The 14,813-nt window shown below is 39.1% G+C and overlaps 1 protein-coding gene across 1 annotated transcript in view; it reads right to left on the minus strand.

The window, feature by feature from the left end:
- Window positions 1–14,813, minus strand: part of HAO1 (hydroxyacid oxidase 1) — a 49,645-nt gene that overhangs the window by 22,228 nt on the left and 12,604 nt on the right. Inside the window, exon 3 of the mRNA XM_049651125.1 lies at window positions 2,239–2,494. Coding sequence (XP_049507082.1) covers window positions 2,239–2,494 — 256 coding nt within the window. The remainder of the gene's footprint in view (window positions 1–2,238; window positions 2,495–14,813) is intronic.

The following is a 14,813-nucleotide window of genomic DNA, read 5'->3' on the forward strand; positions in this document are numbered from 1 at the left end:
CAGGAAGCTCCATGCCATTCATAATACACACATACATGTGTTTTGCATATAGACCAAGCAGAAACTACCAAACTCCTGAACTCTGGCTGGTCTCACATGCCAAGAGTCGGGATCCTCCCCCACCCTGTTTACCCTTCCCCCTCTCCTCCCCAGCAGAGGAAGTAGCTAGGGCTGGAAGGAGCCACTGCTTTACAGACTCATTCTTCTCTGGATTTCCTGCCTCCCCCGCCTGCCAAACCTCACTTCTGAAAAGCCCGGCTTCACCTTCTATGAGTCAGGTCAGTTGCGGAAAAAAACCTGATTTCATATCAGGCTGTAACAGATGAGCTTTTTGGTTGTATGTGGCCTCAGGCGGAAGCCTGGGCCTCCCATTAGTGCACTCTGCCTTCGACTGCTGAATGTGAGCTGCTGAGGAGCGGACCAGAGAGCGCTGGCCTGCCCCAAAGCCCAGGAGAACAAACAAGGCCAGTGTGCACTCCAGGGGTCCGGGGCACCAGGCTGTGGGGTGTTTCCTGTGTTCCCTGTAACCTGGATGTGTTGCTCATTATTTGATCATCTTCAGATGGGAGATGTGACAAGCCGGGGAGTCGTGGCCACTCCTGAGCACATGGACAGCTGAAAAGGGCCTTTGTCTCTTGGTCCTTCTAGTCATCTGGGCAGGAGCCCAGGAGCAAAGGACAAGGGGGAGAAAGCAAATCAACCCTCCTGCTCCTGACAGAGTGGCCCTGGCACCAAAGAAGCAAGCGATATCAGCCAGAATTAATTAACAAGTGTATACAGTAGGGTGTATAACACCCTAATGTATTATTTATTATTGTTGTCAGTAGTAGTCATTGTGAGGGGAGGAGAAAAAGGAATACCAAATTCTCTTTCAAATGGCCAAAGGGAAAATAACGTAGAATGTTTCCTGTCAGAAGCCTGAATAGCGGGAAACTAATTATTTTAGAAAGTCTAATAAATAAGGTAATCAAAATAGAGAAGTAAGGTGAATACAGATTTCATATTAGGGAAATTTGAAGCCGTCTACTTCTGATGGATTTGGCAAGAAGTGGGAATATGTCAGGACTTTTGTTTTTGTTTCTGTTCTCTTAGAAAGACAGAGTGTTTGGGTAACCCAGTGTCTGGGATACACGGAACAGGTTTATTGACAGCTCTGTCAAGGAGAGTACTTTCTCTTTCTGTCATTGGGTTATTGAAGGTACCACATACACAAACAATATCCTAAATCTGCCTAGAAGTATCACAGAGATAGCACCACACAGTTAATTTACATATCGTTCAATGATGGCAAAATTTTATGCATGGTAGTTTATACTCAAATAGATATAGACACAGCAGAGCTATATAATAGTTCTGTGACACTCAGATAAGACTATACATGGACTTACGTGGTGGTTGAGATACATGTTACTCTATACCATATATGGAATTCCTACCTTTTAACAATCTTCTTGTCCTTATATGGAATGCTGATTTGATTTAGAATCTTTTGGATTTGGATCTTTTAGAAGTGTTCACTTCATATACAGAGTAAGCAATGGCCCATTGTAAAATGAGGTCTAGGATCCTAGGAAGGATCCTTTATCTTTTCACATACTCTGATGGATGGATGTCTTGAAATCCCATCATCAAAATGTCCTCCATTAAAATGAATATTTTGATTCCTTTTCAGATAGCTTTATCCCTAAAAGCTATCAGTCACATATTGATATGAAAAACCTAAGAGCAGATTTTGGCGGGAACTAGGGTAAGGAAAAAACAAAGGGGGAAACAAGGCCTCCAGGTTAAAGAGACGAGGGTTCTTTCTCAATAAACTCCAGGAGTTCCTAGCTTTGACACAATATAAGTCTAGTCCTAAAATATTACAGGGAAAAGGACAATTCCTTGCTAACAGACAGGCTAAATGACCTGATAAAACCACCACAGTTTAATTTTAGATTACTAGATAAATTGGTTTTGCCTAGATGAGTGAGTGAGTGAATGAATGAATGAATCTTGACCCATTGATAAACCACAATGAAAGAGGAACATTGCTGAATAGAGTAGGAGATAGGGAATCAAACATGTGGTTTCTTTTGTCTCCATTCTTTTAGCTATTTAGTCTTAATAGACACTGGAAAAAGCTTTCTTTTTATCTTAATAGACGTGGGAAAAAACCTTTGGAGCTGGTACATGACAAAAATGAAGAGAATTAGAAGATCAGTTCAGGAGCCGAGGTGATGAGAGACCCATGGTTACCTGAGTTGAGGTGGCAGCTTGAACCTATTACGCACATCGTCAAAGCGGTTCCCGAGGTAAGGAGTGTCCACTGTCAGAAATATGGCCTTGTAGCCCCTTTGTTCTGCCCGCTGCACTAGCTGCTTGGTGACCTCACGGTCCTTGTAGATGTACAGTTGCAGCCAGCGGAGTGCCTCGGGACTGGCCTCTGCCACTTCTTCAATTGAGGAAGTGGACCAGGAACTCAGCATCATCCCGGTTCCCAGTGACCTGCAGGCTGAGGAAGAAAGAAGATAAAGGCAAGCCCAGCATTCTTCCTCACTCCAAAGCCTTCAGGCTGTGGCTCAAGGGGGTGGAAACATCTATAAGAGCAATTTGGCAATAAGAAGTCAATTCTTTAAATAATTAGAAATATGCTTTCCTTTCTACACTCCGAATTGATCTTGAAGAGAAAAATGAGTCAAATAGCCAAAGATGTACTATGGGTAGGGATGAAAAAATTTGGAACAACCTGAATCTCCAACCTTAGGGGATTGGATACACTGCAGTACATATATAAAATGAAAGGTACACACCCATTAAAGGCAATATGTTTGTGGTGTTTAATTTTGTGTGTCAACTTGGCTAAGTGATGGTTTCCAGGATTTGCTCAAATACATCTGGTTGTTGCTGTGAAGGTATGTTTTAAGGAGACTAACGTTCAAATAGGTAGATTTTAAGTAAGGTAGATTACTCTCCATAAGGTGAATAGGGATCATCCAATCAATTGAAGGCTTTCCCTGAGGATTCTGTTAGCAGACTGCCTTCAGACCCAAACTGCAACATGAACTCTTCTCTAGGTCTCCAACCTGACAGCTTACCCTTTAGGTTTTAGACTTGCCAGGGTCCACAAATAAATCCCCCTACCTTTGCCTCTCTTTCTATGTACATATTCTGTTTCTATTACAGTTATTAAAGAATAATATTATTTGTGGATACAGAAAGAATTTCAAGATATATTTTTGAAAGTCTACAAAATGACACATATAATTCCACATTTGTACCAGTGTGATTATTGGTTTATAAACCTAAACAAACTAATTGTTAATGAGAGGTGGAGAGTTTAATTTTTTTCTTTGTTTTTAACTTTTTAACTTTTATCTTCAAACATTTTGTTAAGGGTGCATTCTCCCGTTTATGTTGTACTTTTTAATATTATAAAATATGTATGCTAGACATCCCAAGTACATAGCAGCTCCCTCACAACCTTTTGAGCAAGATATCAAGAAATGAGCACAGTGAAAGTGAAAAATAAGTAATAAATTAGATAGATTCACCAAACCAATAGTCTTAGAGAACTGGGAAGAACATGGGGGATAAGCTTTTCAACGAAAAAAGGGTAAAAGGCAGTAGAATTGGGGTCATCTTTAGTGGAGGAGAAACTGATACAATGTTTGTACGCCAAATACCAAACATGGCAAGAGACAATATGTCTCTAACCATATGTAAACTAATCATATGGCCCTGGGTCATTCAACTTATCTGTGTGCCTGACATATATCAAATGGCAGTAAAAGTAGTTGTCCAAGTGACACTCCTTGGGTGATGTTGAGATCAAGTGATGTGCTGTTTAAGATACGACTTTGAGAAGCTAAAATGCTTCCGTGCATTTTCAAATCTCCCTTCAGTGTTTGTGAAAACATAGTGTGCAAACATTCCCCCAGAATTTCTAGTTCAGTAGGTCTGAGATGGGGCCTGAGAATTTGCCTTTCCAACCAGTTCCCAAAGGTGCTGATGCTGCCAGTCCCCTGTACCACACTTTGAAATTTAAGTAGTAGCATTATCATTTGGTAGTAAAATTCTAAATTCACACGGTAATAAAATGGATTTTGTTCTGGACAAATGTTACTTTTCCTATGGTAGGTGCTGCATTCCTGTGGTTCAGGTGACAGTTCAGATAAAGAAGACCTAAACTGGAGATTATCTTGTCTGTGGGCAGCTAATTTGTTCCCTCCAAGTGTGCCTTGAGAATTGCTCTCAAGAGGCTCATGAGTTGCAAAATATTGTCACAACCCACATCTTATTAAGTAATAACACATATGCACATCTAGACCATTGTCTGATTTTCATTAAGATTTATAAATATGGAAAATAGCTCCAGGTCATCTACTGCTGTTTGGAAGGAACACCAGGGAACGCTGACTGGGTCAGAATCCCCTAACCATCAATTTATCATAGAGAAAATATGCCCTGAAGAGGATGTGCTCTAAGGTCGCACAGAAATGGAGAGCTGAGTGGGATGAGGACCCAGCATGTCTGACTACTTCTGCAGGGCAATGATCTTTCTAGATAGAATTCTTAGATGCCCAAAAGACTCTCTGGTATCAAGCATAGATAAATGCGTTCTCCCAATCCTTCAGAGCCATCATCCCCAAAGAGAGTAGGTTTGCCATATCCCTCAAGGATGCTACCATGCCAACAGCTCTGGGAAGGCATGGAAATGGAAACCAGGGTGTAGGGCCTGCCACATACTGCAGTACAGAGTGTGGCTATACAAAGGGGTTCAGCTAAGAGGACCATCAAATGATAGGACACCTATTTGTAGTGTATACAAAGGCATCATGTCGGTGAGCGGCTCCTCTGTCAATAAAGATCAAGAATCCTCAAAAAGATCTTGAATTCATAAGAAATATCTACAGACACTCCACAAAGACCATTAAAATTGTTAAGCTATCAAACTTGCAAGAGGTGTTGACCTTCATAAACCTTTTGTCTATTTGGGTGGGTATGTCCAGAGAAAAGCAAGGCTAGTTCATGTAATCTATTTCCTGAGTCTACTGCTTTGATACTAATGGTTCCTGAAGCTATTGGTGCTCAATGTTTATTTTTCAATGATTAAATCATATGGGGCTGAAATTTTGAGAATCAGGGACCTTTAAACTTCTAAGTTACCAATGTTTCAAGCTGTAGGCATTTAATAAATATTTGGTGATTTAACGAATTTACTTCAGGAGAAAATGCTGGATGCAGAGAGAATTTCAGAGACTGTGCTGACATACTACGAGTTGAGGCTATATATTACTCCCAGGAGAGAACAGGAGCAAAACTTAGAAGGCTTCATGCTCCTTGGAACATATATTACTGCCCACTGTGATCCCCATTCACCTGTAATCATATGCTGTGATAAAAAAAAGACAATTATGGATGAATTACATCTATGGTTTTCAACACAGTTTTATGTTGAATGAGATAGAGCACCCTGGGATTTTGCAAGGACCATTCAGAGAGACAATCACAACTTTTCCTGTTAAAATATTGAAACACTTCCATTCTAACTGGCAAATAACCATGGCTCTGAAGGAAATGACCCTCCTTCTTGAGTCCCTTCATTGTGGCATCATTCTCTTCTCTCCTCAAGGAATCCCTGGACCCCCACCCCTACAACCCACAAATTCAAATGTTAATGCCTGGCAGGGCTGCTGGGCATCCAGAATGCTGTTAGAGCACTAGAAACCAGCATCTGAGCATCTCTTCTAATTGGTTAAAGTCTTTCGTTGTACTGGTTGCTAAATGTTTCAAATGTCATTTTTGCCTGATAAAGAAAATACCCTTCTAGCCCACATTGCTCTTTGAGGACAAAAACTACAAGCTTTTTAATTTTATAAATCACTTGGCATAGTCAGACTTTGTTATAAAATTCTAATTAGAGTTATCCTAGTCCAGTGCATAAATGTTTTTGAAGCCCGTTTTCACTCCATATTAATTTTCTGCAATGAAACTCTGACCTGCTCTCAAAAGCAACAACTGTTAGATTTCATTTTACAAGGGACAGTGGTTCACTTGCGTGGAGCTGTGTGTCCAGCTTGTGGTGTAGCAACAGAAGACTCCAGCGTATGTTGCATTTTCATAACTCCTAGCAAAATGGAGATCACATCTGAGGTGGTAAAGACAAGGCCTGGCCCTTGCCCAAGATGAAAGTCCCTAATGTTGATCCAAGTCTAAAAATCTTGGCTTTCATTATAGCCAGCATATCCTAGAGATACAATATCCAGGAGGATACACAATCAAGTAAACACTGATCCCATATGACATCCCACGACTCTGTTTCCTTACTTTCACTCACTCCCTCTTTTATCATCCCTAAGATATATTTTCAAGAATAAAAACCTAAAGCTTTAATGCTCTAGATGTATTCGTATTTTAATTTTTTCCTCTTCTTTATTTAGAGACAGCAGTAGTACATTATGCCATTGTTATAAAAAATGCATATGAGGGGCACCTGGGTGGCTCAGTCTGTTAAGCGGCCAACTTTGGCTCAGGTCATGATCTCGTGGTCTGTGAGTTCGAGCCCCGCGTCGGGCTCTGTGCTGACAGCTCAGAGCCTGGTGCCTGTTTCAGATTCTGTGTCTCCCTCTTTCTGACCCTCCCCTGTTCATGCTCTGTCTCTCTCTGTCTCAAAAATAAATAAACATTAAAAATTTTTTTTAAAAAATGCATATGAGATACACACACACATATCACTAAAAGAGACATTAGTAAGGTTGTAGACATTAAAGCATCAAAGATAGGGACACTTGAGTAGCTCAGTCGGTTAAGTGTCCAACTATGGATCAGGTCATGATCCCCCAGTTTGTGGGTTCGAGCCCCATGTCAGGCTCTGTGCTGACAGCATGGAACCTAGAGCCCACTTCAAGTTTTGGGTCTCCTCTGTCTCTCTGTCTCTTTGTCTCTCTGTCTCTGTCTCTCTCTCTCTCTGCCTCTTCCCCACTCATGCTCTGTCTCTCTCTTTCTCTCTCTCTCAAAATAAACATTTAAAAAATTATAAAGCATTGAAGATAAAGCCCTGGAAATGACCTAGGTAATAATATGTATTTCTTGAAAAAACAACAAGCTATAATGGGTTGAGAGTCAGAAAGCCTGGGCTACTGTCCCAGGCTGGCCATCCATGAGGCACCCTTCATCTGCAAAATATCTGTAACCACAGCTGCTATCTTGTCTGCTTCATAACACTGCTAGACAGTCAACACTGAGGCAAGGTTTGTGAACATTTTCTGTGTAAACTCTGAAGCCATGCGATTTTAAAGGGTTAAGTGAGAGAATGCCTAACACTACATGGGAAAAGAAGTCCTAGATAGCCTTATAAACTCAGACTTTTGACAAGGACCTGGATTTCTTATCATTACTCATCATCTTCTCTATACCCAGCTTTTCCCAGCATTGGTTTTGATGATCAAGACACCCATTCCTCTTTGCAAAGAGAGTGTCAAATGCTCACTCCCTTAAACAAGAAAGCTCTCAAAGGAGAGAGGAATCTTTTCCAGGCCAAGGAACTCCATGATAGGGCTGATATAAGAAAAGAATATCAAAGCAGATACTTCCTACATTCCCAGGGTGTACATTCCTTTGAAAAGCCAGGGACAAGACAACAGAAAATAATATGAGAGATGCAACAAAAACATGCCTTTCCCCATTCCCCACCTCTATCCCTTATCTGTCTACAGATTTCTGAGGAGAGTCTGCAGAGTAGATCTGAGAGGCTGTCAGCATTTCCTTAGTAAGACAACAACAGCAATACCTGGAAGAAATTCTCACTATATTTTTTTCTTTGCTTTATTTGAAATAAAACCATAAGTATAATAATATGGAAATAAATGCATTTAATATCATTGTTTACTGTCACCCACAATCCTGTCCCTCCCACACTGGCTATGGGCCAGTGAAAAACATTTGTGCGTTCTGGTTAACAGAATAAAAGTTATCCTGGAACCCACCCACAACAAATTTCTTATTAGAGTGAAATCACATGCCCTAGTCTGGGGAAATGCTACAAGGGTCTTCAATAATCTGGTATAAGATTTGACCTTAGTCAAATGTAGTTCTGCCTCCCCAAACTGCCATTCAGTAGATCTAACTCAATTTCCTACACTATGGAACCTATAATCAACCACTGAGGTTTATTTACATCAACTCATCTTAGATATCAATGCAACCACTTCTGGAGTTGATACAAACCCTAAGCTCCAGTGTACAGTGATTTAATTGGGCTAGAACAAGTAAGTAGCTTTGCAAAGTGGCATGAACTGGCAGAATCCCCTGTATGGCTAAGAAATGCAATTGAGCTTGTACATCTTGGCAGTGTTTTGCTTTCCATCAAGCAAGCCTTAATAAAAATGTTCATTTCTTATCTAGGAAATCTGGATGTAGAGGAGAGAAGACAGGAAGCCTACTGTGGACTTAAATTTTAGGGGACACTAAGCCTACCTGTCCAAATTCTTTAATCAAAAACCACTTTGTACACATTCCTCTCCTTGGTTTCGAGTCACCCTGATATCAACAGGCTTTCAAAAGATCTTATAGGGTCTTCAGGTGGGAATGATATTCATGCTACATCCAACACTGTTTCATCTTTGAGGATTTAAACTACATGATTGGCTGGGAGCCACCAAAGACTTTCATTCTAGCCTCTGTCCGGTGCTTCTCAAGTTCAGATATACATAGAAATCATGTGATGATGTTGATAAAATTCAGATTCTGGCTTAGTAGTTCTGGCGTGGGATGTGAAATCTAACATTTCTAACAAGCTCCTGAGTGATGCTAATGCTTTTGTTTTGTGGACTATACTTTTAGAACAATGAGGTGGATGTTTTCTTTCTCAAGGACTCATTCAAGTTAGTTGGATATAACTGATGGCATAAGTAAAGCTAGGACTTACAGCAAACTGACCAGTGGTGGTAGGGTGGGTAGTGTCTGGCTCCCAGCTTGCCAGTTGCCAGAAACACCTTGCCAATGAATCTGTCTGTCTTCTACATTGTTGTCCCTTTGAGGAGGGCACAGGTAAATCTGCCACATTTTCTTATTTCTTATACATTCATCCCTTACTAGTTTTTTTTTTTAATTTTTTTTAACGTTTATTTATTTTTGAGACAGAGAGAGACAGAGCATGAACGGGGGAGGGTCAGAGAGAGGGAGACACAGAATCTGAAACAGGCTCCAGGCTCTGAGCTGTCAGCACAGAGCCCGACGCGGGGCTTGAACTCACGAACCATGAGATCATGACCTGAGCCGAAGTCGGCCGTTTAACCGACTGAGCCACCCAGGCACCCCATCCCTTACTAGTTTTAAAGTCAAGGAATAAATTGCATTATACTAACAGCCTCTTGGCACATTTAACCATTACTATATATATATATATATATATATATATATATATATATATACACACACACACACACACACAAACACACACACCGTATATACACCATATATATCAAACACCATATATGTATGTATGTATATACACCATGGTGGTATACCATATATATATATATATATATGGTAATGGTTAAATGTGCCAAGAGACTCATATATATACATAATATATACATATATATACATAATGTGCCAAGAGACTCATATATACACATATATAAACACATATATATGTATATATATACACACATATATATGTATATACATACATATATACACGTATATATATACACATACGTATATGTATATATATATATAGATATATATACATATACTTATGTGTCTATATCTATATATACACATATACCTAGAGAGAGAGAGAGAGAGAGAGAGAGCATGTGAGGGAGAGCACTCAAGCAGAGGAGAGGTGCAGGGGGAGGGAGGGAGAGAGAGAGAGGGAGAGAGAGAGAGAGAGAGAGAGAGAGAGAGAGAGAGAATCTTAAGCAGGCTCCATGCTCAGCATGAAGTCCAACTAGGGGCTCCATCCCATGACCCTGGGATCATGACCTGAGCCAGAATCAAGAGTTGATACTCAACCAGCTGAGCCACCAGGTGCCCCATCATCAGACGTATCTTAGAACCTTGCTTATCTAGGACTTGCCCAGCTTCCTAGATTTGGGGTTAGAAACAAATATTAACAACAAAATAAAAATAAAATTGCAGAAGATAAGAGAGAGGGAAGTTACTGAAAGATGAGATAGTTCACCAATTATAAAATAGCTTCCAAATGTTTAATGTCTTGTCCAACAATCTTACACATATAGATAAGATGCTGCATCTCCAAGTAAAACTAAAGCTTATCATGCTAGGCTTGACAGGGAGGGGAATTATAATACATTTGAGGATGATGTTCATCCACAGCTACCACCACCACCACCACAGAGGAAATTGTAAACTAGTAGTTACCAGTGGCAGTAAACGTCCATTATTTGAAACATTAATTCATGTGGGTCAATCATATTTCCAGATTAGAGCAGAATGGTTAAGCAATGTGCTACTTTGGGTCCAAATTATTTCTTTGAAAATAGCTCTCTTTTATGGGAAAGGTGTGTTATGTTTCCAAAATTGTGTTTTTAAAGGAAAAAAGGATAACATGATTAAAGTGACTAAAGTTATTTTTAGGTGCATTTGATTAAAAAGCTCCTGCAAAACTTAGTCACCAAGACAGCTGTGCTGAAAATGTTGAGAAAATGCATTCTGTCCTCTGCACAGGAAGTCATTGTGCAATGGGGAAAATATGCAATGACAGAGTACCAAGCAGTTGTGTGGTTCAAAACTCAGCGTCTGACACACTAAGGTGTTTGCATAAATGTGCACCCTAACATCCACTGGGTGTGCCCACCTTTCTTCACACAGGAACTGCCATTTACAGAGTTGTTAAAGATGGAGTAAAAATTATTTATTGTCTGCACGTCTAAAATTACAATTTGAGATTACTTAGAAAAATAATGTTTTGAAACTTCCACTATAATTATCTGTGAAATACTTAGAAGTGGTCAAACAAATCTTAATTTATGATTTAGGGAACTTAAGCAATTTCAACACTGCCAAGAAAGGCCAGAAAACCAGATTTCACCTTTCCAGGGCTTTCAAGATGGTCCATTGTCTAAATCCGGAGCAGTTTAACCTTGAGTGATCACACTGTCACTAACTTTGAGAGCTCTTTTTGTCTGCATCGAAAGATTTCCAAGAAATAACTAGTCCCAATGACATCTGTGCCCTCCCTTTCTTGCTTCCACTGTGTCTCTGGGGTAGAACTCTGCATTAGACTAAAACATTAACTTTACTGTAATGATCCCCAGGTTATTATTCTGTCATTTTATTAAGTTGTCAGGTCCTGGCATATAACTGACAGATCACATGGAGACCACACCGTAGTGAGATGCCTTGTATGATGGTTTCAAGGCAGATCAAGCCTGCACTTGACCTCAATTAACCTCCCTCAGTATAACAACCTCGGTGTTGAAACACATACGTGAGCCTCTGACTTCTGGATTATCATGCTTTAATGTCATCAGGCACACTTATAATTTGAGAAGAAGCAATCTCATGTTCTCAAGAAAGCTGCCCAATAGCTTAAATTCTGGTGCGAGATACTAAAAATCATACCACTTGATGTTGGTCTTTAATGTAGTGGGAGGCTAATTTTTTACTAGCTGTTTTTGATTGAAGTTTGTCCTACTGCAAAGTGGTTTCAACCCCGAATCTACCACTTCTTGGAAAATTTTTAGATATAAAATTTTGATATATCTATGCACATATATACATTTTATATATTTTTGTATACCTATGTATATATATAAAAAAGGTCCATAATCTTTTAATATGTGTGAATGTATATATATGTATATGTGTATATATGTGTGTGTGTCTATGCTTATGTGTTGTGTGTGAGTTGTGTGTGCGGAATAGGCATGTCCACTGAATTTTGATTGTGGGAAAAGAATGTCCAAAACATAAAATTGAGCTGAAATAGGTTGAAAATAAAGGTGAGAATTGGTTGATTTTTACTACAATGAAGCAAAGAGGTATTCTCTTCCAAATGTTTAATGATATAATTTGGACAAAGTTTTAGTGAACTGCCCTTTCTTCTTATTCCTCCTTAGTTTTGTTAATGGATTAAGACAAATAACTGGATCAGACTCTAGAGGGCAGATTGCTGTTCAAGCCCCATCTTGATCATGGGCCAGCCCTAGACTTTGGTCAAGGGCGTCCTTCTCCTCCACTGTCAAATGAGGGGAATGATAAATGATAATTACATCACAGGTCTATTGTGAGGATTAATGATGGGGCTGTAAAGTCCAGTATCTGGTGCATAAAAGGCACTCACTCACTTCAGGGGAAAAAAAAAAGCTCCATAAAGATATCTCACGCTTTCCTGTATTTAGGTAAAATTAAGAATAATGGGATATTTTCCTCATAGGTATGCTGAAATGTATATCTGCTTGGTCACCTAGTACAACACATAAATATATAAATCAATAAAGCTTTCAAAAATATATCATTTGGGTCTGGAGCAAAGGAAATGACAATTTTTCTTGCTGAATGGTCTTTCACTCAATGTCAAAATCGATCACTTAATCTCGGAAAATCCAGAAAATCCAACAGCTAAAGCTCTCACCTATGTCCTAATTCAGTTCTTTGGGGTCTGTATGGCTCTTTGTGCTACTCTGCCATCTCTTCCGCCTGCGTCTTAATAGGTGGTCAAGTCATAGCCAAGTCCCAAAACTTCACTTTGGAATGTTCTAGCCTTTTAGGCTCAAAAAGAAAGTGTTTAGATTTAATGGTTTTATGGCCTATCAAATCCTGTGTGGTAGCCTCTAATTGCATCCAGGGGCAGGAATTTCTTTTAAAATCTTTTTTTCTTTTTTTCTTTTTTTTTTTTTTTTTTTGACACTTTACTAAGAATTTGTAATATACTGAGCATTCCTAGAACGCCTTAGGTGATTTCAATTTCTCTCTATTTGAGGTCCTGGCACTCCCTCATGTGGCGCGTGGACATATAACAGTCAGAAGCAAAGGGATGAATTAGTAACTCAATCTCCTCCTTCCTCTTATTTCTCATGTTTAAATGAAGCAAAGGAGCTAATGTAGTTCCATGGAGGCTGAAATAAAATTTCATTACAGCCACTGTGCATAAAACCAGAGAGATTTCTATGATAATGTCCTAAAAGCCTCTGTGGCATAGTAAGCATTTTGTTAATTTGCTCTGTGAGAAGTCAGAGATGTTTTACTTCTCTTGCAAGATGGAAATTTCACCTAATGAGACTACCTGTTTTATATTACACTAGCATTTATATTTATCATTGATATTTCCTTCACTACTTTAAGTATTTGTAAAAATGATTCTGTAATCATCCCTGAAGCTCATAAGAGGAATAAAACGTAAATCAAAAACCAATCTAATAGGGTTTTAGATGGATGCGCTGTTTATGAGTAGAGGTGTTTATATGGCTCCTTAAATATTATAACAATTGTCAATTATTAAAATGTTAACTAAATCATCTACTGCAATAAATCCCTTATTCATAACACAATGCATGACAAACTGCTCTCCACTCAGTGTTTCTTGGTTAGTTTCCTTCCATCTTAAAAGATTTTTAGGAGTTTTAATTTTTGCTTAAAATTCAAGCCCCTTTATTTATGCTCCTGAGTTTTGCTCAAGGCTCATATTTCCTAATAAGTTTCATATTCGGTGGCTTAGTCCATCCTCTCAAAATCAAAGGGATAAAACTATAAAAACATAGAATGCAGTTAATATTTGCATAATTAACATATTTGCAAAACATAATTGCAGTTAATATTCTGAGACTATAACATAGAGTTTGCCTTAGGCTTCTTGCTGTAGTTAATGATACTTGGAAATATCAGTCACTGATCAGGATCTTATACACAGCATTGAGAAAGTGATTAATATCCCTGAACAAGGTATTTAACCTCTGCAAGCCTCAGTGTCCACAACCACAGGAATTGGAAAAAGATCCTTAGAGTTTTGGGACTCCTGGATGGCTCAGTCAGTTAAGTGTCTGACTCTTGATTTCAGCTCTGGTCATGATCTTGTGGTCGGTGAGTTTGAGTCCCAAATCGGTCTCTGTGCTGACGGTGTGGAGCCTACTTGGGTTCTGCCCTGTCTCTCTGCCCCTCCCCTGCTCACACTCTTTTTCTTTCTCTCAAAATAAATAAATAAACATTTAAAAAAGAAGATCTTTAGAGTTTTACACTCATGTTTTAGGATGGGTAAGACATAGATAAGTTAATAAATGCAAATTGCCTGACATACATGAATTGCCAAATAAATGTTGGCTATCATCATTTTTCACAACAGTTAATTTCTGTGGCATTTATTAAACATCTATTTGTGTTTTCAGCAAGAGCTGGAAATATATATGTCTACTTGCTTTCCTCTATCCCAAGAATGCAGCTATGAGAAATGAAAAGCAATCACATATAAATGCTCACTCCACCGTCTACACTCTCCAGAGCTGGCACAGGAGGAAGAAGGTAGAGGATAAGGGTGGGATTTCAGAAGGACAGTTCTCTACCTTGAATGGTTTCTCTAGTTCATGAAATCTTAAAGAAGGACAGAACCATTCATTTCTAATCTGAAAAAAAAATGGTAAAATCATCTTCCTGTTAGGAATTTTCTGGTTTGGGTTTTTGAGTTTTCTCATTGTAGAGATTTTGTCTGCATTCTTGCCTTCACAGCAGAACTCTTTTTTTTAACTGTCTTTTTGAACCCCAACATGCAACACAAGTAGCTCTGTGGTTGGTGACACACCTCACTTCCCCAAGACTCTTGGGAACAATCCCAACCTCTTTGGGACATGATAAGCAAACCACTGATCTTG

The sequence above is a fragment of the Panthera uncia genome (assembly GCF_023721935.1).
Source record: "Panthera uncia isolate 11264 chromosome A3 unlocalized genomic scaffold, Puncia_PCG_1.0 HiC_scaffold_11, whole genome shotgun sequence".
Classification (NCBI taxonomy): Eukaryota; Metazoa; Chordata; class Mammalia; order Carnivora; family Felidae; genus Panthera; species Panthera uncia.